The sequence below is a fragment of the Bos indicus x Bos taurus genome, chromosome 23 (assembly GCF_003369695.1).
Source record: "Bos indicus x Bos taurus breed Angus x Brahman F1 hybrid chromosome 23, Bos_hybrid_MaternalHap_v2.0, whole genome shotgun sequence".
Classification (NCBI taxonomy): Eukaryota; Metazoa; Chordata; class Mammalia; order Artiodactyla; family Bovidae; genus Bos; species Bos indicus x Bos taurus.
The window spans coordinates 48999939-49023015 of NC_040098.1; the positions used below are offsets into that span (position 1 = coordinate 48999939).

A 23077-nucleotide genomic window follows, 5' to 3' on the forward strand; every position below is an offset into this window, starting at 1 on the left:
CCTCTGAAGGGAAGAGAGTCAGGGAGATAGCCCTGGTCCAGGGACAGAGAGAAGAGGTGATTCTAAATACACAGCATGATGACATATAGAGACAAACAGTTTGAGCAGAGCCAGTGCAGGAAAAAGCAGGCCAGTGACAGCCTGGAATTAGTTCAGTTCAGTCGTGTCCAACTCTTTGTGACCCCATAGACTGCAGCACAGCAGGCTTCCCTGTCCATCACCAACTCCTGCAGCTTGCTCAAACTCATGTCCATCGAGTCGGTGATGCCATCCAACCATCTTATCCTCTGTTGTCCCCTTCTCCTCCCGCCTGCAATCTTTCCCAGCATCAGGATCTTTCCCAATGGGTCAGTTCTTCGCATCAGGTGGCCAAAGTATTGGGAGTTTCAGCTTCAGCATATTCAGGACTGATTTCCTTTAGAATTGACTGGTTTGATCTCCTTGCAGTCCAAGGGACTCTCAGATCTTCTCCAACACCCAAGTTCAAAAGCATCAATTCTTTGGCACTCAGCTTTCTTTCACATCCATACATACTCAACTCTCACATCCATACATGAAGACTGGAAAAACCAGAGCTTTGACTAGATGGACCTCTGTTGGCAAAGTTAATGTCTCTGCTTTTTGGTATGCTGTCTAGGTTGGTCATAGCTTTTCTTCCAAGGAGCAAGCACCTGCAATCACCATCTGCAGTGATGGTGGCTGCAATCACCATCTGCAGTGATTTTGGGGCCCAAGAAAATAAAGCCTGTCACTGTTTCCATTGTTTCCCCATCTATTTGTCATGAAGTGATGGGACTGGATGCCATGATTTTAGTTTTTTGAATGTTTAGTTTTAATCCAGCCTTTTCACTCTCCTCTTTCACTTTCATCAAGAGGCTGTTTAATTTCTCTTCGTTTTCTGCCATAAGGGTGGTATCATCTGCATATCTGAGATTATTGATATTTCTCCCAACAATCTTGATTCCAGCTTGTGCTTCATCTAGCCTGGCATTTCCAATGATGTACTCTGCATATAAGTTAAATAAGCAGGGTGACAGTGTACAGCCTTGAGGAACTCCTTTCCCAATTTGGAACCAGTCCATTGTTTCATGTTGGGTTCTAACTGTTGCTTCTTGACCTGCATACAGATTTCTCAGGAGGCAGGTAAGGTGGCCTGGTATTCCCATCTCTAAGAATTCTACACAGTTTGTTGTAATCCACACAATCAAAGGCTTTGGTGTAGTCAATAAAGCAAAAATAGATGTTTTTCTGGAATTCTCTTATTTTTTCTATGACCCAGCAGATGTTGGCAACTTGATCTCTGGTTCCTCTGCCTTTTCTAAATCCAGCTTGAACATCTGGAAGTTCTCAGTTCACATACTGTTGAAGTCTGGCTTGGAAAATTTTGAGCGTTGCTTTGCTAGCGTGCGATATGAGTGCAATTGTGTGGTAGTTTGAACATTCTTTGGCATTGCCTTTCTTTGGGATTTGAATGAAAACTGACCTTTTCCAGTCCTGTGTCCACTGCTGGAATCAGACTGCCAGGTTCAAATCTTAGCATCTGCCACTAGACTAGCTTTTAAGCCTTGGGGAAGTTACTAAGCTTAATGTGTCTCAGTTAACAATACACAGCTTATAAATATTTTCAGCGACTGAATGACAGGGAATGGCAACAGTGAGCACACCAAGGGTTAGCTTGTTTCATCATCCCTGTGACTTCTCCGGAAGGTCTCGTCCACTGGTACCTGCAGTTCACATTGTTTGACTGCATGACATACCAGATTGCTGGCAGCAACTCAAAGTCCACACTAGAAGAGAAGCGAAGAGTACAGCCACTGCCATCCACATTATGTATTTCCTAAACACTTGCTCTATGGGAGGCACTGTACCAGGTGACTTCTAGCACTGGACTGTCAGGTAAGAATTTAAGAACTGTTACTGTTTAACTGTGGATGAGGGTGTCTGCAAGGGCGGGGTGGTGGTGGTGGTGGTGCAGAAACAAGATTTTCCAATGTGTATTTTTTTATGCTTTGGATTTTTTTAACAATTATATATTCCAAGCATATTCTTGCTTTTCAGTGCCACACACAGGCAGTTTCAGTCAGTCAGTCAGTTTAGTCACTCAGTCGTGTCCAACTCTTTTCGACCCCATGAACCACAGCACACCAGGCCTCCCTGTCCATCACCAACTCCCGGAGTTTACCCAAACTCACGTCCATTGAGTCTGTGATGCCACCCAACCATCTCATCCTCCGTCATCCCCGTCTCCTCCTGCCCTCAATCTTTCCCAGCATCAGGGTCTTTTCCAATGAATCAGCTCTTCGCATCAGGTGGCCAGAGTATTGGCGTTTCACCTTCAACATCAGACTGATTTCCTTTAGGATGGACTTGTTGGATCTCCTTGCAGTCCAAGGGACTCTCAAAGAGTCTTCTCCAATAACACAGTTCAAAAGCATGAATTCTTTGGCACTCAGCTTTCTTTATAGTCTTAACTCTCACATCCATACATGACCACTGGAAAAACCATAGCGTTGACTAGACGGACCTCTGTTGACAAAGTAATGTCTCTGCTTTTTAATATGCTGTCTAGGTTGGCCATAACTTTGCTTCCAAGGAGCAAGCGTCTTTTAATTTCATGGCTGCAGTCACCATCTGCAGTGATTTTGGAGCCCAAAAAAATAAAGTCAGCCACTATTTCCCCATATATTTGCCATGAAGTGATGGGACCAGATGCCACGATCTTAGTTTTCTGAATGTTGAGCTTTAAGCCAACTTTTTCACTCTCCTCTTTCACTTTCATCGAGGCTTTTTAGTTCCCCTTCACTTTCTGCCATAAGAGTGGTGTCATCTGTATATCTGAGCTTCTTGATATTTCTCCTGGCAATCTTGATTCCAGCTTGTGCTTCCTCCAGCCCAGCGTTTCTCATGATGTACTCTGCATATAAGTTAATTAAGCAGGGTGACAATATACAGGCTTGACGTACTCCTTTTCTTATTGGAACCAGTTCTAACTGTTGCATCCTGACCTGCAGACAGGTTTCTCAAGAGGCAGGTCAGGTGGTCTGGTATTCCCATCTCTTTCAGAATTTTCCACAGTTTATTGTGATCCACACAGTCAAAGGCTTTGGCATAGTTTGTAAAACAGGCAGTTCATGTTCCTTATATTAAGCGGCATTACTCTTCAATTGCACAAAGACTTCCAAGCTGATCGTCAAATAAAGGAACCGCTAACTGGGAGAGAGGGATGGATGGCGCGGTGAGCGGCAAAAGGGCAGTTCGCCGCCAGCCCTTGGCCGTGATGGGAGGCGGACTCTCGCGGGATTGTCGGAGGTCTCGCGGGAATCTCGGAGGACCTAGCAACCTGTCACGTGACTCCCGGGGCTGCCCGCGCTCCCCCACCGCTGGGACCCAGCCGCCACGTCGGGAAGGGGCGTGGCGAGTGCCATGCGTGGTGCGTGCCCCGCCCCTCTCACGTAGGAGGAGCGTGACGAAGGCCGTGCGCGGTGCGTGCCCCGCCCCTCCCCCGGAGCCCGGATGAAGAGTAACGCCATTCGCGCCGGAGAGGCCGAGAGCTCTCCCGGTCGGGCCCTGGACGCCGGAGCGGCCGCGCCATGAGTTCCCTTCGCCGCCTGCTGTTGCTTCTCCTGCTGGTGTTCCCCGCCACCCTCCTGCTCCGAGTCGGCCCAGGAGGTGAGGCCGGGGCCGTGGGTCGAGGGGTTCGGCCTGGTGGGCGGGAGCCGCCGTGGGACCAGGCAGGCGTGAGGCCGTAGGCGGCCGCGGCGCCCCCCGGGTCGGGGTCCCCCCGGGGCCGGAGTCTCCCCGTCGGCCTCCCTCGGTGGCCCGTGGGCCCCATCCCCGCCCCCGGCGCGCAGTGCGGCCCCGCGCGCCAGGCCCTGCAGGGGCCCGGTCCCGGCACGGAGGGTCGGGGGCGCCCGGAGCCCAGGCCGGCGGGGGCGGCGGGCGGGCCGGCCGGAGCGCTCTGGGACCGCTGACCGCCCGCGGCTGCCGCTCCGCCCCCTGCCCTGCCCTCCCCTCGGCGCTGAGCTGACGTGTCCCTGGCTTCCAGGCCTGGCGTCCTCCATTCATTTGCCGAAACCGGGGTGTTTGCGGGCCCGGGCACACTGCTCGGCCTCCGGTCTTTCCCCCGTGTATCAGCGCAGCCGTCTGCGTCCCCGGGTGTCTTGGCTTCACCAAACCCCCCGTGCTCGTCTGCCAGTGCAGCCCTGCGTCCAGACGGGCTGCGGAATCCTTGGGCACGTCCATTATTCCAGCCCTCCTTTTGCGCCCCTTTTTTTGTTAACTTTTTTTGTTTGTTTCGTGGATGCATCGCATAGTCCTGAAAAAAAATGTAGTCTGTTTCGTTATTTAGATGTATTCCTACGGTTTATCTGGTGTGACAGGGGACGATAAAAATGTGGAGACTTGGCTTCTTGCCCTGATTCTGTCTTGAACTGCAGTTTTCTCCATGGACGTTAGTCTGACCATATGATCGCTAGAATTCCTGTAAGTTTAAGCAAGCTGTGTGGCAAAGTGAATGATAGTGACAGCCCTTCACGTGTTCTTTTTGCAAAGAAAAGTGAACTGACTGATTTCTGTTTAATGGATAGAAAACCAAGTTTGAGAATTAACCACAATTGTTAATTCATTTGCAAATTTGAATAGGAATGCTTTTCCTTTAGGAGTTGCTTTCCTGGTTGTTGTTTTTATTTTCTTTAGGAAAATTTGGTGATCATATTTGTCTAGAATCGGGACTATATTTTTTCTGGCTTTAGAACATTTTCTTAAGAAACATCAGTTATCTGACTGGGTATCTTTGATTTTTTTTTTTGGGGGGGGGTGCCTTAGGGTCTGTCTTTCAAAACATATTTTCTCTTAATTTTTCCAATAGAAAAGTGTTAGATTTTTTTAAGGCACAAAATTGTTACTGGTTAGCATAAAAACGTTCAATAAATTTTGGGTGAAAGCCAGTGCATTTATTGAGAAGTCTTGAAATTTAAGTATAACTTTATCATGTCAGATGTAGTCTTCTTACTAGTTTTATTGTAAATTATGAATGCACTGTTTCGGTTTGTTCAAGAAGCAGTAGAAGCTGACTTTCAGTTCATGAAATGTGGTTCAGTGTTAACAGTTGACTTAAATCTTAACTGTGGTAAGAACTCAGGGAGGTGGAAAAGGCTTGAAATGCAGAGTTCTTAGAATTTACTGTTTCTTCTGGGTTTACAGCGTGTACACATGCTTTTTCATTTTCCCCCCTATACTGAATTGCCACATCATCATTCTTTCTGAGAAGTGTTGGAAGAGTCTCTGAAACTTTGAAATTTCTTCTGAGGGCCTTGCCTGAAATAGATTTAATGTGACATGTACTTTTGCCTATAAAATTAGGATTTATAATTTTTTGGGATTAAAGTTATGCTTAACTTTCACTATGACTTTAAGTGTAGGGATTATAAGAAGTATCTTAAAACATTTTTGAAGCTGTATGCAAAAATAAATGCATGCTTTCTCAGCTCTCAACTCTGAAATTGCCGATATAGTTTTTACTAAATCAAATGTGTTTTATGAGAGCTAGTTTTTACCATAGGTGTCATACAGATGTTTGTTCCTTGGAGTTATATGCTATAAAGTACTAAGAGTTTTGAGCTGTTGTGAACTTTAATAAACAGTTTCTTGCCTAGATATTTAGATTGCTATTTTCCTTTAGGCCTGGATTTTTTTTTTTTTTTTTTTGGTTTGTTTTACATGGTTAATGATGGATTAAAATGTAGAGCTTTTTAGTTTTAAAACAAACTTACTTTGTTACTTTTAATATGTTTAACAAAATTGCCTGAATTTATTTATTTGGCCTTTACGGCATCTGTAGTTTTAGCAATTCATTTTTCCAGCTGCTTTTTAAAGTTAAACAGCATTTCCCGCTAAAATTAATGTGCAGTTGGTAAGACTAGCAGTAAGATAAGATCATCTGAATGTTCTTAGAGGCATTGTAATTTGTCATCACTTGAGTGGACTGGGAGATTGAGTTGTTCTGAGGGAAAATTTTTGTTGCCTTTACAAAAGGAAAAGTTGGTATTCCAGGGTAAAGGTTAACTGCTTGTTTCGTGTTTTATTGTTAGGCTCATTGGCAGTGGCGCAGGATCTTACAGAAGATGAAGAAACCGTGGAAGATTCTATAATTGAAGATGAAGACGATGAAGCAGAGGTGGAAGAAGATGAACCGACAGATTTGGTGTGTGTGCTCGATTTATTACATGTGTATAATGTATTTAGAATTTATCCCTTCTATAGACAAATATGGTATTAAACTGTTTGCCTTTAGAGGTTTGTGACTGGGATCAGAGTGGATTGAAGTTGGGAGAATGAGGCCAGTCACTGAGGATAATTCCTTAGTATTTTTGGGCAGAAGGAAGGAGACATGAAACAGAACAGTCCAAGATGACATGGACAGGAGTCTTTAAGGCAGCGGAGTAGGACCGCTGGACCGGTTGATGGGTTTGGGACATACCCCGCTTAACTTGCTGACCTTGGGCAGCTTACCTCTCTGGGTCTTCCTTTCCTCTCCTCTCCTTCCTTCCCTCCATAAGCAGTGTATCTGTGAGTTCCTGCAGTGTACCAGGCGCTGTTCTGGATTCCCTGGGTGAACAGGCCAGACAGCCTCTCTCTTCCCGCGCTCTTTCTGTTCTGGGACAGCATGTATGCGTTTTGCTGCCAGGGGTGAGGAGTAGACAAAAAACAATGTGTAAACTATGTGCCATGAAGATTCCTCATAGAGAGGGCTTGGAAAAGATCTAGAAGTTGTCTGATTTTGAAGCTTTTACTATAAAATTCCAGTATGACAGCAGACACATTGAGCTACAAGTAGGATCACTGTGGCACGCTGGTAGCTGAGACCTGGTGGGCGACAGTCCGTGGGTCACAGAGTCAGGCATGACTCAGAAACTCACACTTTCACTCCACTTTCTAGCTTATTTTCTCTCTCAGACTACTGTAATTTATCCTACGGAGAATCTTGAACCATTCTCAAACTCCAAAATTCGTTTCTCTTTGAAGTCTTCGCAACAATGTGGTCTTTGATGTCAGAGTGAAGGCCATCAGTGTGAACTCTGTCAAATGGAACTTGAGTTCTTCTGAATAGATTACTCACCGTCTTGTCTGCGTCTTTCCCTTCAGAGAGTTGTTTTTACTCTCCTCTAGGGTGGGCCCTCCCACCTTCTCCCTGTCTGGTCCTGTGGGATCTTGCTTATTATCCTCTTTCTTCCTGTGGCTTCCAGCATTGATTTTTCTCGGTGACTTATTTCTGTTAAGCTACAGATGTGCCCACACCCCTCCACTTGGTGTTCTCCACCTTAAGTTGCTAACAGGTTTCCTTTTTACCAGCACAGTTCTTAGAAGAGCGCTTTGTACAGCTGTCTCTTCTGCTCGTTTCCTGTTCGTTCTCTCACAGTGGTCGGTCAGCTCCACGAATCTCGTGAACCCATCTTGCTGTGGCGCCAGTGGCCTCGTGGCCAGGTTCCTGGCCCGGTCTCCGCCCTGAGCCTTTGCTGAGTGCCCCTCCTCGCTGGCCTCATGGCCCTTCCGGGTTTTCTCGGTTCTGCCGCTGCTGCCTGCTCCGCTGCCTCCTTTGCCTCCTCACTTCTTAATGCTGATGACTCCTGTGATCAGGTCATAGGGTGATTTCTCTTGTTTCTCAAGTGTCTCCTTTTCCCCGTATTTGACAAGTTTATGGTTCCTACGTTCCCTTAAACATATGAGGTGGGTGTGGAGAAATTTTAAAATGTAAGATAGTCTTTGCTCTGTTGACCTTTTTAAAACAATGTTATTGAAATATTATTTACATATCGTGATACTTTCTCACTTTAAGCATACGATTCAGTGATTAGTAGTAAATGTTCTGAGTCGTGCAAATTTAATTGAATTTCAGGACATCTCCACCTCATAATGGGGCTTCCCTGGTGGCTCAGAGGGTAAAGTGTCTACCTGCAATGCAGGAGACCTGGGTTTGATTCCTGAGTCAGGAATATCACCTGGAGAAGGAAATGGCAACCCACTCCAGTACTCTTTCTTGCCTGGAAAATCCCATGGACAGAGAAGTCTGGTAGATTATAGTCCATGGGATCGCAAAGAGTCAGACACGACTGAGCGATTGCTTGCTGGCCACCTCATTATTTCCCTAGTCACGTTTTTTTAAAGACTGTTTCTTCCCAATGGTGTGCCGACTTCTCGCAGGGAGGTCGTTCCTGTAAATTGGGACTGGATGACTCATAACCAGGCCTGGAGCAGGGGCGGCAGAAGCAGCCCGCGGGCCCGCGCCAACCCTGCCACCTTCTCCATGTTGGCTCTGGCTGCTCGCCTCCTGCGCCTGCAGCTGCATACTCGCAGGGGGAACCTCGGTTCCAAAGCTGAAAGGATTTGATATCTGAGTCCATAGACTGGCCCCTCCTTTTCCCTTTGTTGGGGAGGGAATTGAAGACTGTGTTTGAGACTACTTTTCTTGGAAAGTAGTGTTCCTGGCATTTAAGGGGGAAAATTAATACTGTCCATTTTAACTAGAAATTATATGTCCTTTTGAAAAATACGGTTTTCAAAGTTTCAGACTTTATAGAAAACTTACCCACTTGGGCTCTAGAACCTTGCAGTTCAGAGTGTAATCTAAGTACCAGCTTCATGGGCATTTGGTGGATCCTTGTTAGAAATACAGAATCTCAGGCTTCACTCTCAGTTACAGTTGCAGAATCCCTGGGGGATCTATATGCACGTAACTGTTCATTCCACTACTGGTCTCAGCACAGCCTTGGAGATGCAGTATACTAATATATTGTCCCAAATCCAGTGAAGTCACTATTCTTACATGATGCTGTGCTTTTCCCCATAGTAATCGGTTTTCAGCATTTCTTTTAGGCTGAAGATAAAGAGGAAGATGATGTATCGGGTGAACCTGAAGCTTCGCCAAGTGCAGATACAACCATCCTGTTTGTGAAAGGAGAAGGTGAGCAGGGGATGTGGTTGTAATTCAGACACAGGAGTGTTTTAAATGACAAGCTCACTTGTTGGGGAAGCAATAATGATAAAGATCTTTATTTCTGCAAATATAGTGCAGACACATTTTGGGGAAAAAGACCTGCTAATATATGTGTGAATACAGGTATCTGTAAAGTATCGTTTCTGGCTTTGAAACTAAAGGGGAAGATAAATACTATCCATTTTAACTAGAAATTAAATGTCCCCTTGAAAGATACTGTTTTTAAACTTTATCCAAACTGCCACAGTAAAATTAACATTCATATTTTGAGTGTAAATACTAGTGAAATAATAAATCTTTTTTTTATTAACGCCTGTGTTGCGTTAGAAGAAAATAAATGGCTAACATTTATTGAGAGCCGACGTTTTGAGTATTTTGTGTGTGTTCACTGAATCCTAACGGGAACCCCAAGAGAAGAGTTGCTGAACTGATTCAGAGGTCACTGCTGCTCAGGGTCACTCTCAGTGAACAGGCTGTGAAGACGGTTTAGACTCAGGTCCATCTGGCCCCAAACCTGTGCTTCAGCGGATTAGTAGCTCTGTAAATGATTATCGGATACTTATTATTGGAGATTATTCATTTGAGGGGCCTTCTCAAGCTCTCTGTTTTATTCCTATGTACATTCCAGCTCTATGTCTACAGAAAGTGTGATTTGATTGAAAGGTTTTTGTTTTCCTAGTATTTTTTTTTTTGTAGCTGCCTCCGTGGGTCTTAACCTTCAGATCTGCATTCTGAGTAACTGCCTAAAGTAGATAAGGGTTTTTTTTTAACGTCTGACAGACGTTACAGTTTGCAGGTGAATCTCAGGTGTCCCTTCCCTGTCACTCTCCTCCCCACTGTCTGCACAGCCGGCAGAGCCTGAGTGGCGCCGCTGGTGAGCTCTGCACCACGCGCAGCCGCCCTGGGGGCCCTGACTGCTGCAGCACAGCGCCCGCTGCTCCTGGCGACTTGGCAGCTCCATTGAGCTCTTCAGTTGGAGCGCTGGCATGTCAACAAGGGTTTCAGCTTACACTGAAGCTGCTGGAGCACGGCTGCAATGTTCTCCTGAAATGGGTTCTGAAACCAATTCCATACACAGCAGGAACAGACGTCAGAATCCATTTGTAATGTCTGTGTCTTTTGTACCTTTTAAATGTTTTCTAACCTTCTTCTTTTTTGTTTCGTAGATTTTCCAGCAAATAACATTGTGAAGTTCCTGGTAGGCTTTACAAACAAGGGTACAGAAGATTTTATCGTCGAGTCTCTGGACGCCTCATTCCGTTACCCTCAGGACTACCAGTTTTATATCCAGAATTTCACCGCTCTTCCTCTGAACACGGTTGTGCCGCCCCAGAGACAGGCAACCTTTGAGTACTCCTTCATCCCCGCAGAGCCCATGGGGGGCCGGCCCTTCGGTCTGGTCATCAACCTGAACTACAAGGATCTGAATGTAAGGCCCTCCTTAAGTTAGGGGCGCCTGAGGACAGTTGACGTCTAAGTACTATTGTGTTTATTCGTTCGAGTGCCTGTTTGGTGGTTGAAATTGATGGGCAGCGGGCAGGCGAAGGTAGATGACACATATCTGTCTTCGAGTCTGTAATGCAGTGGGCCAGAGGAGTGTAAACAGACATCACGGCGTGACCAGTGCTGCGTCCTGGAGACGAGTGAGTGCAGGCTAGGAAAGTTCTAGAAAAGAAAGTGGAATCCACGGCTTCTTCAGGTGTTCATACATATTCAGTGATCTTTGTGCTTTCTGTCACTTGCATTTTGCCCATTTTACTACTACTGGGTGTAAGTTTTAAGGACTTTCTGTGACTATTTTCCTGTCATTTTATACACTCATAAAATATAACCAAATATTTTTAGGATATTAAAAAGGCTTATGGTTTATGAGACCCAAATAGCCTCTCGGGCGTCTTACTCCATAGTGTAGGTGTGCCCAGTGAGTGAGTGAGAGGAGCCCACTAGGGTTTTGCTGCCAGGAATTGACCTCCAGATGCCAACTGTTAGGTCCTCCTTCAGATGAGAGCACATCTAAAAGGCTTTCAGGAAAGGAAATCTCATCCTTTGTGGAAAGCTTATTCAACCTTCTCATCACCCTAGTGTCAGTGTATTTATCTTAACGTCTGCATTAAATTTCTAATGCTACCATTAAGTTTTCCTTTTTTGTTTTTTTTTAAACTACTTAGTAGAATGTGGAAAAGATTTTTCCATCTTTTTTTTTTTTGGCTGTACCTCCTGGGCTTCTGTGATTTCAGTTCCCTGACCAGGTTTGAACCCGGGCCCCGGCATTGAGAGCACTGAGTTGTAACCATTGTACTGCCAAGAATTCCCCTTCCTTATTTTCAAAACAATGTACTAAATTTCCTCAATGTTACAGCTTAGTAGCTTGCAGGATTATATGTTTCATCTTGTTTTTAAGCAGAATTAAACTTGATCCAAAAGCATGCCTGTAGTTTCAGCTCTGTTTGAATGTCTGTTTCATCTTGGTTTGCTAATCGAAAGATCTTGAAATAAGACTTAAACCAAGAAAAAAAAAAAAAGACTTAAACCGTTACAGTTCAGCAATAAATAGTGACAGTTTGGAAAAGTATTACCTCAGTGCTTCACACAGAACACGGAGCACGGCTGTGTGTTGTCCCAGTGAGTCTCATGTATTTGAAAACTGAAATTGTATTGAGCTGACAAAATTATTTCGAGACCACCAAAAAAAAAGATTTTGATACTGTGAATGTCACTGACCGTTTAATGTAAATTGATTTCCAACCCATTGTCAGTATGGACTTGACTTTTGTTCAAGTCTAGTTCTTAAAACTAGGCTCTACTGCAGAATGCCCACGTTCATGCTTTTCCTTTCTTGTTTGAAGGGTTACATACAGCAGAAGCCAGGGCTTCTAGCTGAAGAGTGTTCTGTGTTCTCTGCTTCTTTCTGTACGTTTTACTGTGTATTCACTTCCCTGGTTTCAAAGAAAGTGGGGACAATTTTAGCAAAGTGGGAGTCATTCTTTGTTTTGTAGGACAAAGTAACGTCATAATGTTGAGTCCCTGACTTAGTACACTTAGGCACGACTCTGTTGAGTCTTAGGATATTGTAAGTGATTAGAGAGCTGTAGTGCATATTAGGATGACAGTTTGAAGAAATCTTACAGGCTTTCATTATTCTAGTGCATTCCAGATTTTTGTGATTTATTTTTTCTTAACAGGGTAATGTTTTCCAAGATGCTGTCTTCAATCAAACGGTTACAATTATCGAGAGAGAAGATGGGTTAGATGGAGAAACGTAAGTGAGTTTTGCCGGATGTAGATTTTGGTCTCAGAAGGCAGGACTGGGAGGCTCGCGTCTCATCCTGGTGTTTCATGGTGAAAATGGAGCCTGCTGTGGATGGGGTGAAATCTTGACCACTTAACTCTACACTTTAGATGATTCTCACAACAATGATTAATAACAGCACGTTAGGAAAGGTGGTTAAAACTAACAAAAATTGATTTAGAAAGATAGTTCACTTTTTGTTCTTCCTGTCTTTAAATTCTTTTACAGTCAACAGCCTAATGGAAGTTGCATGCCTCCAAAATTGTTACTGAAAATATATTAGGAGATTTTTATCTTGAAAAATGTATTCTTCGTGAATACCGAATCATTTTTCAGTGTATACTTGTGATTCACAAAGAGTAGTTTCTAAATAAAATCGTGCAAAATCTGTGAGGAACAAAACCTAATACATTTATTTTAACTGAGCTTAGAATATAACAAATTATGAAGTCATTCATTGTAGATCATGTGCCTTTTGGCAGAGTAGGGGGAAGACTAATTGATATTAAAGATAAAGGTAAATTCATGAAACTATTACCTTCATCTTAGTTGAATTTAAAATATTTTACTCTTTTTTTCCCCACAAATTGTTTGGAAAACATACGTTGTATTAGAATTATCATTGCAGTTACCTCACAGGTCTTCTGAGTTAAACTCAGTTGTAGTTTTAATTAGCTGTGGTATTTCTTATGAACTGAAGCAGGTTTCTGTCTTCTCCTTTGACATCAGCATATTTATGTACATGTTCCTGGCTGGTCTCGGGCTGCTGGTTGTCGTTGGCCTTCATCAGCTCCTGGAATCTAGAAAGGTAAATACGCTTGAACTAAGCAGCTCCTGTTGGGGTCTTCCGAAGTCGGTACAGTGCCAAGTACAGTCTCCATATTTGTGCCTGCTTGCTCTCACTGTGGGTTTATAGATTTACAGCTTTTTAAAATGAAGCTTGAAGATGAGACCTTGGGGGTGTGTTTGGGTTTGTTTAGAATTTTCTGCCACATGCAGTTAATGGATGTGTTATTTTACTTATTAGCCATGCAGCTTCTTGATCATAGGGCCCATTTCTAATTAGCAATTAAATGAGTCTTGGTTTGAAAAAGAAAGAGTGAAATTGGCCGAATTTTGCTCTTGCTGGAGTAGTGAAGTGTTAGTGTTGAAGGCCCTCGTGTGGTCATGGCCTCCTGGCTTTGAACACGGTGGTTAATTCTTCCCCTGCGTCCTCATCTCCCTCTCCTCCCCACCCTCCAAACAAAAGCCCCAAAATGGAATAATCCATACTGTTCCTTTCAGTGTGTAACATGGTTTGTATCAAATATATTGATGTCCACTGGCTCCAGACAGTTATTTATTAAGCAATTAGGCAGTTAAATCTCTGTGATATTGGTAGTACATGATAAGTCATTATCTTTTAAAGAGAAGTAGTGCTTAAACGTTAATTTCCATCACTTTCATTACCTCATTTTCATAAAATAGCATTTTTGCTATAAATTTATGTATTGGGATAAACCATTTTTTTCAGTTGTCTTTCTGTGTATTCAGATTGAGTTTTCAGACTGTAATTATTCGGTTTCTTATGTAAATAATTAGATGGGGTTTATTATTTTTTAAAGAATAGGATTGAAGGGTAGAGTTCCGTCTCTTTTCTTTCTTGCAGTTTTGCTGCAAATACTCAAGGAACAAAGTTGGAGGCTGTTAGCTTAACTGAGATTGCATGTTTTTGTTTTATTTATACCAGCTATTTAAGTGTATTTAGATACAGTGCAGGAATCTGCATGCAACATTTCAGTAATTATCCCACATTTTGTTGAATGTGAAAATAAATGTATTCTTCAGATTCCCAAAATGAGAAAAATCATTGTATAAATAGTAGTTCTTACTTGGTCTACCAGTTGTATTAACATATGAAGCCTTAGAGCAGAGGAAAAGGTTAAAGACTGGAAATAAATAATTGTGAAGACTTATTCCTTATTCTTTATAATTGCTGTAGATATGGTTTCCCCCTGTCTAGTTAAAAAAATAATTGAGGAATACGTTTTAGAACTAGCAGAGAACATGTTTATCTAAAGACAGTTCAGCAGGTAGCTTGATAGAGGTCGTTTTAAATGACAGTAATAAAACGCTGCTGGGGCTCCTGTAACGTGGTGCTTCTGTGTTCTCTCAGCGCAAGAGGCCCATTCAGAAGGTAGAGATGGGAACCTCGAGTCAAAACGACGTCGACATGAGCTGGATTCCTCAGGAAACTCTGAACCAGATCAGTAAGTACTCAAATTTGGCTGGAAATTTTTCTCTTAAATGGAAGTAAATGTCTTAGATTTAGCAAAAAAAAAAAAAGCCTGGTTGATGCTACTTAGCACTTACCTTTTCGTTACTTCTAGAGTCTGATGTGATTAATGAATGCTTTACATTTTTACTGTGTGCTGTATGTATACTTTTAATTTAGAAATACTTCGGCATCTGCAGTTTGTGTACAGATGTGTGAGTTCTCTATATTCCTAACCTTTCCCTATCTTTTTTTTCTTTCCTGTTGCTTCAGTGCAGAGTAGAAGAGGTGAGGCAATTAATTTTTTTAATGGTATTTGATACAGTATTGAGAGCTCTTGTGCAGCATGTGAATATCGTATAGTAAGTTTAATGAACAACAGTTTTCTACCACTGTTTATTAGAAAACAAACTGCCAGCTACCCACTGTATTTGAAAGAATAAACCTACCATACTGCCTGAGAGTTTATCTAATATAATTTCAGTTTTATTATATATGCAGTTGGTGAAATACTAATCTGTATAGGAGAATGTAGTTTTTTTCCTCTCTCCAGTGGTAAGCAGACTTTTTAAAAAACATTATAAAAGCAGTATGACCTCATTTTTTTAAGGTGAAAAATTTCACGCCACCTGCTGGCTCCACCAGTCCCATTTTCCATGAGTCACTGTGTTCACGTGTTACTCTAGCCGGTTTCTACACGCGTGTCAGTGTGCATGTCTGGTGCTTCTGTGTCTGTGTTCACAGGTGGGATCGTGTGGCACATGGTTCTACAGCCTGAGTTCTCGTGCCTTGGGTGTCTCTGTGGTGATTACTTACATGCTTACCTCGTTTTTACCAACCATATAGTATTCTTTTACAGTTCTTTTATTTAAATGTGTTAGGATTGATTAAGCCTGTTCCGTGTTGAAGGATAGAACAGTTTCTGTTTCCAGGGTTTTTTGGTTCTTAAAATTAATTCTCCAATGAATATTCTTAAAAATAAGATGATGGGATAATTTTCCAAATTGAGGTGTAGTTGACATGGGACGTTAGTTTTGCATGTACACCATGATGATTTGGTGTTGATGAAGTGATCGTGTCACCTAGTCGGCACCATCCCACACAGGTGTTTCCTTATGATGAGATGAGACCCTTTTGCGGTATGCTGTCTCAGCCGTGTCCAGGTGGCAGCCCAGTCGCCTTCCGTGTATCAGATCCTTGGCACTTGTACCATCTGGCCCCAGGCTCCTATTTTGCCCACTCTCCACCCGGGATAATTTCCTAAAAGAATAGCTAGGTCTAAGCATATGTATGTCTTTGTGGAAAGTATTCCTGTTCCCTCCCCAAAGGTGGTAGTGTCAGCAGTGTATGATGTTTCCTGTTTGTCTTCCTCTCTCACTAATCATCCTCAAGTGTTCAGATCAGATCAGATCAGTCGCTCAGTTGTGTCCGACTCTCTGCGACCCCATGAATCGCAGCACGCCAGGCCTCCGTGTCCATCACCAGCTTCCGGAGTTCACTGAGACTCATGTCCATCGAGTCAGTGATGCCATCCAGCCATCCCATCCTCTGTCGTCCCCTTCTCCTCCTGCCCCCAATCCCTCCCAGCATCAGGGTCTTTTCCAGTGAATCAACTCTTGGCATGAGGTGGCCAAAGTACTGGAGTTTCAGCTTTAGCATCATTCCTTCCAAAGAGATCCCAGGGCCGATCTCCTTCAGAATCCCAGGGCCGATCTCCTTCAGAATGGACTAGTTGGATCTCCTTGCAGTCCAAGGGACTCTCAAGAGTCTTCTCCAACACCACAGTTCAAAAGCATCAATTCTTCGGCTCTCAGCCTTCTTCATAGTCCAACTCTCACATCCATACGTGACCACAGGAAAAACCATAGCCTTGACTAGACGAACCTTTGTTGGCAAAGTAATGTCTCTGCTTTTGAATATGCTATCTAGTTTGATCATAACTTTCTTCCAAGGAGTAAGAGTCTTTTAATTTCATGGCTGCAGTCACCATCTGCGGTGATGTTGGAGCCCAGAAAAATAAAGTCTGACACTGTTTCCCCATCTATTTCCCATGAAGTGATGGGACCGGATGCCATGATCTTCGTTTTCTGAATGTTGAGCTTTAAGCCAACTTTTTCACTCTCCTCTTTCACCTTCATCAAGAGGCTTTTTAGTTCCTCTTCACTTTCTGCCATAAGGGTGGTGTCATCTGCATATCTGAGGTTATTGATATTTCTCCCGGCAATCTTGATTCCAGTTTGTGTTTCTTCCAGTCCAGCGTTTCTCATGATGTACTCTGCATAGAAGTTAAATAAGCAGGGTGACAATATGCAGCCGTGACATACTCCTTTTCCTATTTGGAACCAGTCTGGTGTTCCATGTCCAGTTCTAACTGATGCTTCCTGACCTGCATACAGATTTCTCAAGAGGCAGATCAGGTGGTCTGGTATTCCCATCTCTTTCAGAATTGTCCACAGTTTCTTGTGATCCACACAGTCAAAGGCTTTGGCATAGTCAATAAAGCGGAAGTAGATGTTTTTCTGGAACTCTCTTGCTTTTTCCATGATCCAGCTGATGTTGGCAATTTGATCTCTGGTTCCTCTGCTTTTTCTAAAACCAGCTTGAACATCAGGAAGTTCACAGTTCATGTACTGCTAAAGCCTGGCTTGGAGAATTTTGAGCATTACTTTACTAGCGTGTGAGATGAGTGCAATTATGCGGTAGTTTGAGCATTCTTTGGCATTGCGTTTCTTTGGGATTGGAATGAAAACTGCCCTTTTCCAGTCCTCTGGCCACTGCTGAGTTTTGCAAATTTGCTGGCATATTGAGTGCAGCACTTTCACAGCATCATCTTTCAGGATTTGGAATAGCTCAACTGGAATTCTATCACCTCCACTGGCTTTGTTCCCACATGTTTAATCTATCAGTATGCTATGGAATGGTACCTTATTTTTCATTTACAGTTAAAATGAGGCTTTGGAGAAGGCAATGGCACCCCACTCCAGTACTCTTGCCTGGAAAATCCCATGGATAGAGGAGCCTGGTAGGCTGCAGTCCATGGGGCCGCTGGGAGTCAGACGCAACTGAGCAACTTCGCTTTCACTTTTCACTTTCATGCATTGGAGAAGGAAATGGCAACCCACTCCAGTGTTCTTGCCTAGAGAATCCCAGGGACGGGGGAGCCTGGTGGGCTGCCATCTATGGGGTTGCACAGAGTCGGACACGACTGATGCAACTGCACACATGAGGCTTGGCTTCAGGTGTCATGATTGGGCACTGGGTTTTGCGGGGGTTAGGGGAGTGGTGAGGTGGTGGTTTTCCTCTGGAGACTGAGAGGCGTGGTATATGCATCAGTTTTCTTTGCTGAAATGAAACGCCACTTTCTGGGCTTTTGTGGCGTTTGGAGCCGCTTTCCCCAAAGCTGGATGACTCCAGGCCGCTCTCTGTTTCATGTGTCTGCTGCTTAACTGATGGGTAGACAGGTGGGTGGGCAAGGTTCTAGACTCACTGTTAAAGGTAAGCTGGAGCGGGCCGTTCTACTGTTGGAGTGAAATTCACTTGTTGAACAAATAGGCTTTGCAGGTTCTTAGAGACTTTTATTGTGTACTTCTGTATTTAAAACTCTGCTGCAGGGGTTGACATTGGGAGTCAGTAATGACCATTTCATATCTATAGTAACAGCTGTGTCCACGTAAATGGCTGATTTCTGAAGTATTTTTGTTGTTGGGGGTGGGGGTGGTGAACACTAATTAATTAGCTATTATTATTTATTTTAAAAAATAAAATAGGGGTATAAAAGGCAATTAATTCATAGTCTGGCGTTTTTGGAAACCTGGTGAAAGTTATGGGCTTTCTTCACCAGAAGGTGCGTCTGTGCTTGCTGTCAGGCACCGACCCCTGCAGCCCCTCATCACCAACCTGCTGCCTAAGCACAGAGGCCAGCTCTCATGTGATACTTCAGGCGTTTAATTCTTAAGCACAGTCTTTAGCTTGTAAACATTCGTTGTAAACATTTACTATGTGTTTTTTATACTGGGAAGATAATTTGTAACTTACTCCATAAAGAACTTACATTCCTAATAGGTTAGGTGCTCCTAGAAAATAAAAAGGACAGTGGTCAGAGAGAAGACAATCTTTTACTTGTTAAATAAACTTCAGGATGACTCCTCCCATCGGATGAAAGTGAAAGGAACAGCGCCGGTTGTTTGGTCTAATTGACCACACTAAGACTAACGTCAGAGAAGAGGTGAAACCCTGCTTGTGGAGAATGGTTCTAACACTGACACTGTTCTGTGTGGTTTCCTCTAACCTGCCGTTCATTGCAGGTGGTTTGTGAAACTGCTGAACATTGTGCCAAGTGCGTGGTGCTGTGTCTGTGAATCCTGTCTTAGTTTGTAACCAGTGTCAGTTGTTTATGCTGTTTGTAAAGATTGTCTTTTTGCAGGTATAAACATGCTCAGCTGTAGACTGCAGGAAGATTTTGCATGGTAGCTTCACTGTCACCGTGACCAGGGTTAGACCTTTCCTGCCCTAGTTGCAGAGTTTTAATGGGCAGTCATAATGGCCTGTCAGTTTCAGGTGTACAGCTAAGGACAGAGATCTGTGTACACTGGGAAGTGGTCACTGCAGTAAGCCTTGTCATCATCTGTCACCATACAAGATTACCCAGAAAAGTGTGTGTGTGTGGTAATGACCTCTAAGATTTACTTAGCAACTTATAAGTATGTAGACTTTTCATTTTGAGTTAACCTCTTGAAGGACTTGAACATTCAGTTTAGAAACCTGTGCTGGGTAAGAGACGTTTATTGGTGATGGTCTTCTTGCATGTGTGTTATTTTTTGAACTAAATGGTAAAATTGAAGAAAAATGCTATTGAATTGAACACATTTATATAGTCAGGCAAGTTAAAACTTCCTCTTTTCTTCCAGATAAAGCTTCACCAAGAAGGTTGCCCAGGAAACGGGCACAGAAGAGATCAGTGGGATCTGATGAGTAAATGTTCCTTTGTGCAACAATTCGGTCTTTACTTAACCCGCCCTAATGTTTTTCGGCCTGATGGGAATTAGTGCAGAGAAGCCATATCACCATAGAAGGCGGCTACTACTTACGTGTGGACTGAGCAATCAGAGTCTGTGGCGATCATATTGCTGAAAATGCACTGCATTTATTTTTCTAAAGTAACAAATTTGGTTTTTTTTAAACCATTAAAATCTATGTGTGTGCGTGCGTGTGTATGTGAGCAGTTGGTCTTAGCAGAATCATTGCTGGCCTGCCTGAAGCAGCCTTCAGAATACTAAACGTGTGCATTGTCTCCTCTTGGGCATGTGCTGACATTTTCTCCCCACAACTCAGCGCTTGCCCAGTATGATTGTAGAGGTCCTGCCTTGGACTGTTCACAGTTGTTTCTTGTTTAGAGTAGCTCACATCCCAACTGCTGACACAGATGTGCGGGTTTTTGCTGTTTTACGGCTAGTATTCTAAAGGCGCAAGCAGGAGCAGCTGCTTTTAGCAGTAACGTTGTTGGGTATTTTGCTGCTGTTTACTATAATGCACACCTTCAGAAACCTTCCCCAGTGAGTTAGGCAATTTGGGGATCTCTAGCACCAAAATTGTGAAACATGAAAATTCTGGTTTTGATCCATAAAACCAACGTCACTGTCTTTTAAAAAAAAAAAAAAGAAAATGGTACCTTTGTGGAGACTGAGTTGTTGTCCGTTGTTCTGTTTCTGACCCGAGAGATGCAGTGGAGTGGCTGAGACCACTCTGGTTTTGTTTTTCCCCTAAGAGATCGTTTTTCTCAACCGAACCGTCTTGCTTAAGAAACGTTGCCTTGGTCTGCAGACTAAGCAAAGTTCTAATAAGAGTTGGATAATTTTTAATGGTTAACCAGTTGTTTTCTGTCTAATCTTTGGGGTATTTTGGTTACTGATTTTTTTTTTAAAGTTAATCTGAAAAACTCCAAAATCTTAAGCACTTAGAATCTCAAAACCAAAATGAATTGGACTTCATAAAATTCCTCTTAGTCTCCCTTGTCCTTGACGGTAAATTAAGTTTGACATTGTCAGACTGGGTAAGCACCAGAGTAAAATAGTACGAACAAATAAGAGGCTTTTCCCCTCTGTCCTTAAGCCATATTCTTCTACATATATTTTGTAAGGAAATGGTAAATGAAGTTTTAGTAACTGTTTTATTCCTGATCTGTCTTCATTATAATGAACTTAATCCCTCTTTATTATAATTCCCCCTACACCCATGCTCACACAAGAAAATAACAGAACAGAAATGAAAAATCTTTCCAAGTTGCTTAAGTATTTAAACATCTGAGCCAAAGCTGACGTCAAGGAAGCAAGTGACTGTATAGCTGTGAACCGCTTTGCAAGCGGGGCTGAGGTGTCAGATTAACTGCATTGGCTGTGCTGAGCTGTGACTTTCTGTGCCTGTGAAACAGTGTTTGAGTTTTTAATTGGGCTGTACGATCAATAGTTTACTTTGGAAAAGCTCTGTGAGCTCTAAGAAACTGCATGGGTTTTACTTTGATGTAATATAGGAGACCCTCCGCCTTCGGAAGGAATATATTTCAAAACATTTTTGTGAATGTCCCAGGTTTGTGAAATTACAGGGATATAATGAAGTGAGGTGTACTACAAAATTCAGTGACCTCTACGGAGCATTTTATTGAATTCCTGGTGATACTTAGGCAGCGGCAAAGCCAGGCCCGGTTACGGGTGCCGGGCCTCTGGCTCGTGAGTAACCTGCCTTATGTACTAGCCCTTCCACTTCTGAGGTCCAAATTAGCGCACGGAAACCATCTGTCATGTTTTATTTTCTTAGCATAGATTGAGAACACTTGAAAATTCTTAAATCCTCAGATGCCAGGGGTCTCTGTAGTGTCAGTGTTTAGCAGAAACTAACTCCATAATGAATGGAATTCAATTCCACACATGGTTTGTTCAAGCACACTTAATAAGTAGCCTGTTTTTTTAAATGTCTTTTTTAAATGTAAATATTTGGATGAAGCTTTTGTTTGTTTTGATACATTAATTTGCTGCACCAACCATGGTTTCAGAATTCACCTTTTGAACACCTTGGTTCCAGAGTCTGTAAAATGAACTGAGAGTCTTGTGTGTCGAGCCTGTCACTGGGACTTGTGAGAGTAACGTGTTGATAAAGCATGGATCTCACCTCACGTGTGCAGCTGCATCGCTTATTTCACGGTCTGACTACAGGGACTGGAGAGACTTCCTCTCCCGTGAACTCCGAGGTGGACGCCTGGGGATAGGAGAAATCAGAAGGGAAGGATCATTGATTGACTTTAGTTTTTAATTTTAAATAAGTGTCAGAAAATAGTCACTTTGATAGGAGAAAAAGGCACATTTAGATCTTAAAAAATTAAAACGCTCCTGCCCTAAAGGCGTGCTCGCTTTCACAAGCCTGAAGCTGCGTTTCGGTTCTATGCGGAAGCAGGAGTGGGGTGACCCGGGAGCCCTTCTTTAAGGACTTGTGATGTTCTAGAGGAGCAGGCGTGGATAACCGTGACACGTGCGGCTCTCGCACAGCACGTGTCTCGTGTGGATCGGTGATCCCCCTTCCCATGGCTTGAGGGAAGACTAGTGCATTTAAGTAATGTGATTTTTCTTAACCAATGAACTTGGCAGTACACATCATTTCTACAGGATTTTGCTAAATTACACCCTTCCATTTAAAGACATTTCCAGATGTGAAGTAGTTTACCAGAGTTTTGGACAGCATCATTTGTAACTGTAAAACCATTAAATTCATTCTAATTTTGTTAAGTAAAGTCCTACTTTTCTTTGAACTAGTATCCCCAGCTTAGTGAAGAGCAGCCTGATGTATAAATGAGACCCTGGTTGTCTAGGGAGCGTTCTAGGTTCTCTAGTCAAGCTGATCGGTATTGGTAAGATCGTCATCCTTACAAGAGAGCAGGCAAAAGTAACAAAACTTGGAGACTGACTTGCCAGCATCTGAAATTTCTTCGGGATTCCTATGATTTTATCCTTTTACACAAAAGGCTGGACTTTAACAGTAGTTAATTACGTAATCTGAAGTTTCAGACTTTGGAATCATGTAGGAGTATGACTTCCCTGGTGGCTCAGCTGGTAAAGAATCTGCCCGCAATGTGGTAGACCTGGGTTCCATTCCGGGGTTGGGAAGATCCCCTGGAGAAGGGAAAGGCTACCCACTCCGGTATTCTGCCCTGGAGAATTCAATGGACTGTGTAGTCCATGGGGTCACAGAGAGTTGGACACGACTGAGCGACTTCACTTTCACACAGGAATACGACTAGGGTTTAGGCTCCATTAAGGCGGCAGGGAAAGAACTTAGAAAATGTCAACCACATGCTGTGTTCTGCTGGGCCTTTCCGTTCATCTCCTAAACCCTCACAACAGTCTGCTGAAAGGTGACGCTGTTCCTTTTACGCACCAGGAAAAAACCAAACCTCCGGAGTTGAAGAAGTTCGCATGAGGTTACAGACTGCCTCTGGGGTTGGCCCGACTGACTCTACGACCTTCACATCCTTTTCCCTGCACCGGGGTCAAGGCGG

General features: G+C 43.3%; 1 protein-coding gene across 2 annotated transcripts; it reads left to right on the forward strand.

Moving 5' to 3' along the window:
• Window positions 1-3464: 3464 nt before the first annotated feature.
• SSR1 (signal sequence receptor subunit 1) lies at window positions 3465-22307 on the forward strand. 2 transcript variants are annotated; one of them, XM_027525219.1, is made up of 9 exons: window positions 3494-3669; window positions 6090-6202; window positions 8872-8959; window positions 10159-10421; window positions 12175-12251; window positions 13011-13089; window positions 14437-14530; window positions 14809-14823; window positions 19443-22307. In XM_027525219.1, the coding sequence occupies exons 1-9, from the start codon at window positions 3591-3593 to the stop codon at window positions 19508-19510; spliced, it is 876 nt and encodes a 291-aa protein (XP_027381020.1). In that variant the 5' UTR covers window positions 3494-3590; the 3' UTR covers window positions 19511-22307. The 2 variants fall into 2 exon arrangements, with proteins under 2 accessions (XP_027381021.1, XP_027381020.1); XM_027525220.1 differs by lacking the exon at window positions 14809-14823 and having other exon boundaries at window positions 3465-3669; window positions 19443-21700.
• The last annotated feature ends 770 nt before the right edge of the window (window positions 22308-23077 follow it).

What these genes read in the sequence shown, in the direction of transcription:
- SSR1 (XM_027525219.1), top strand. Translation starts at nt 3,591, where the DNA reads ATGAGTTCCCTTCGCCGCCTGCTGTTGCTTCTCCTGCTGGTGTTCCCC. An exon ending in AAGATGAACCGACAGATTTG is followed by an intron (nt 6,203 to 8,871) that starts GTGTGTGTGCTC and finishes CATTTCTTTTAG; the next exon opens with GCTGAAGATAAAGAGGAAGA. An exon ending in AGCTCCTGGAATCTAGAAAG is followed by an intron (nt 13,090 to 14,436) that starts GTAAATACGCTT and finishes GTGTTCTCTCAG; the next exon opens with CGCAAGAGGCCCATTCAGAA.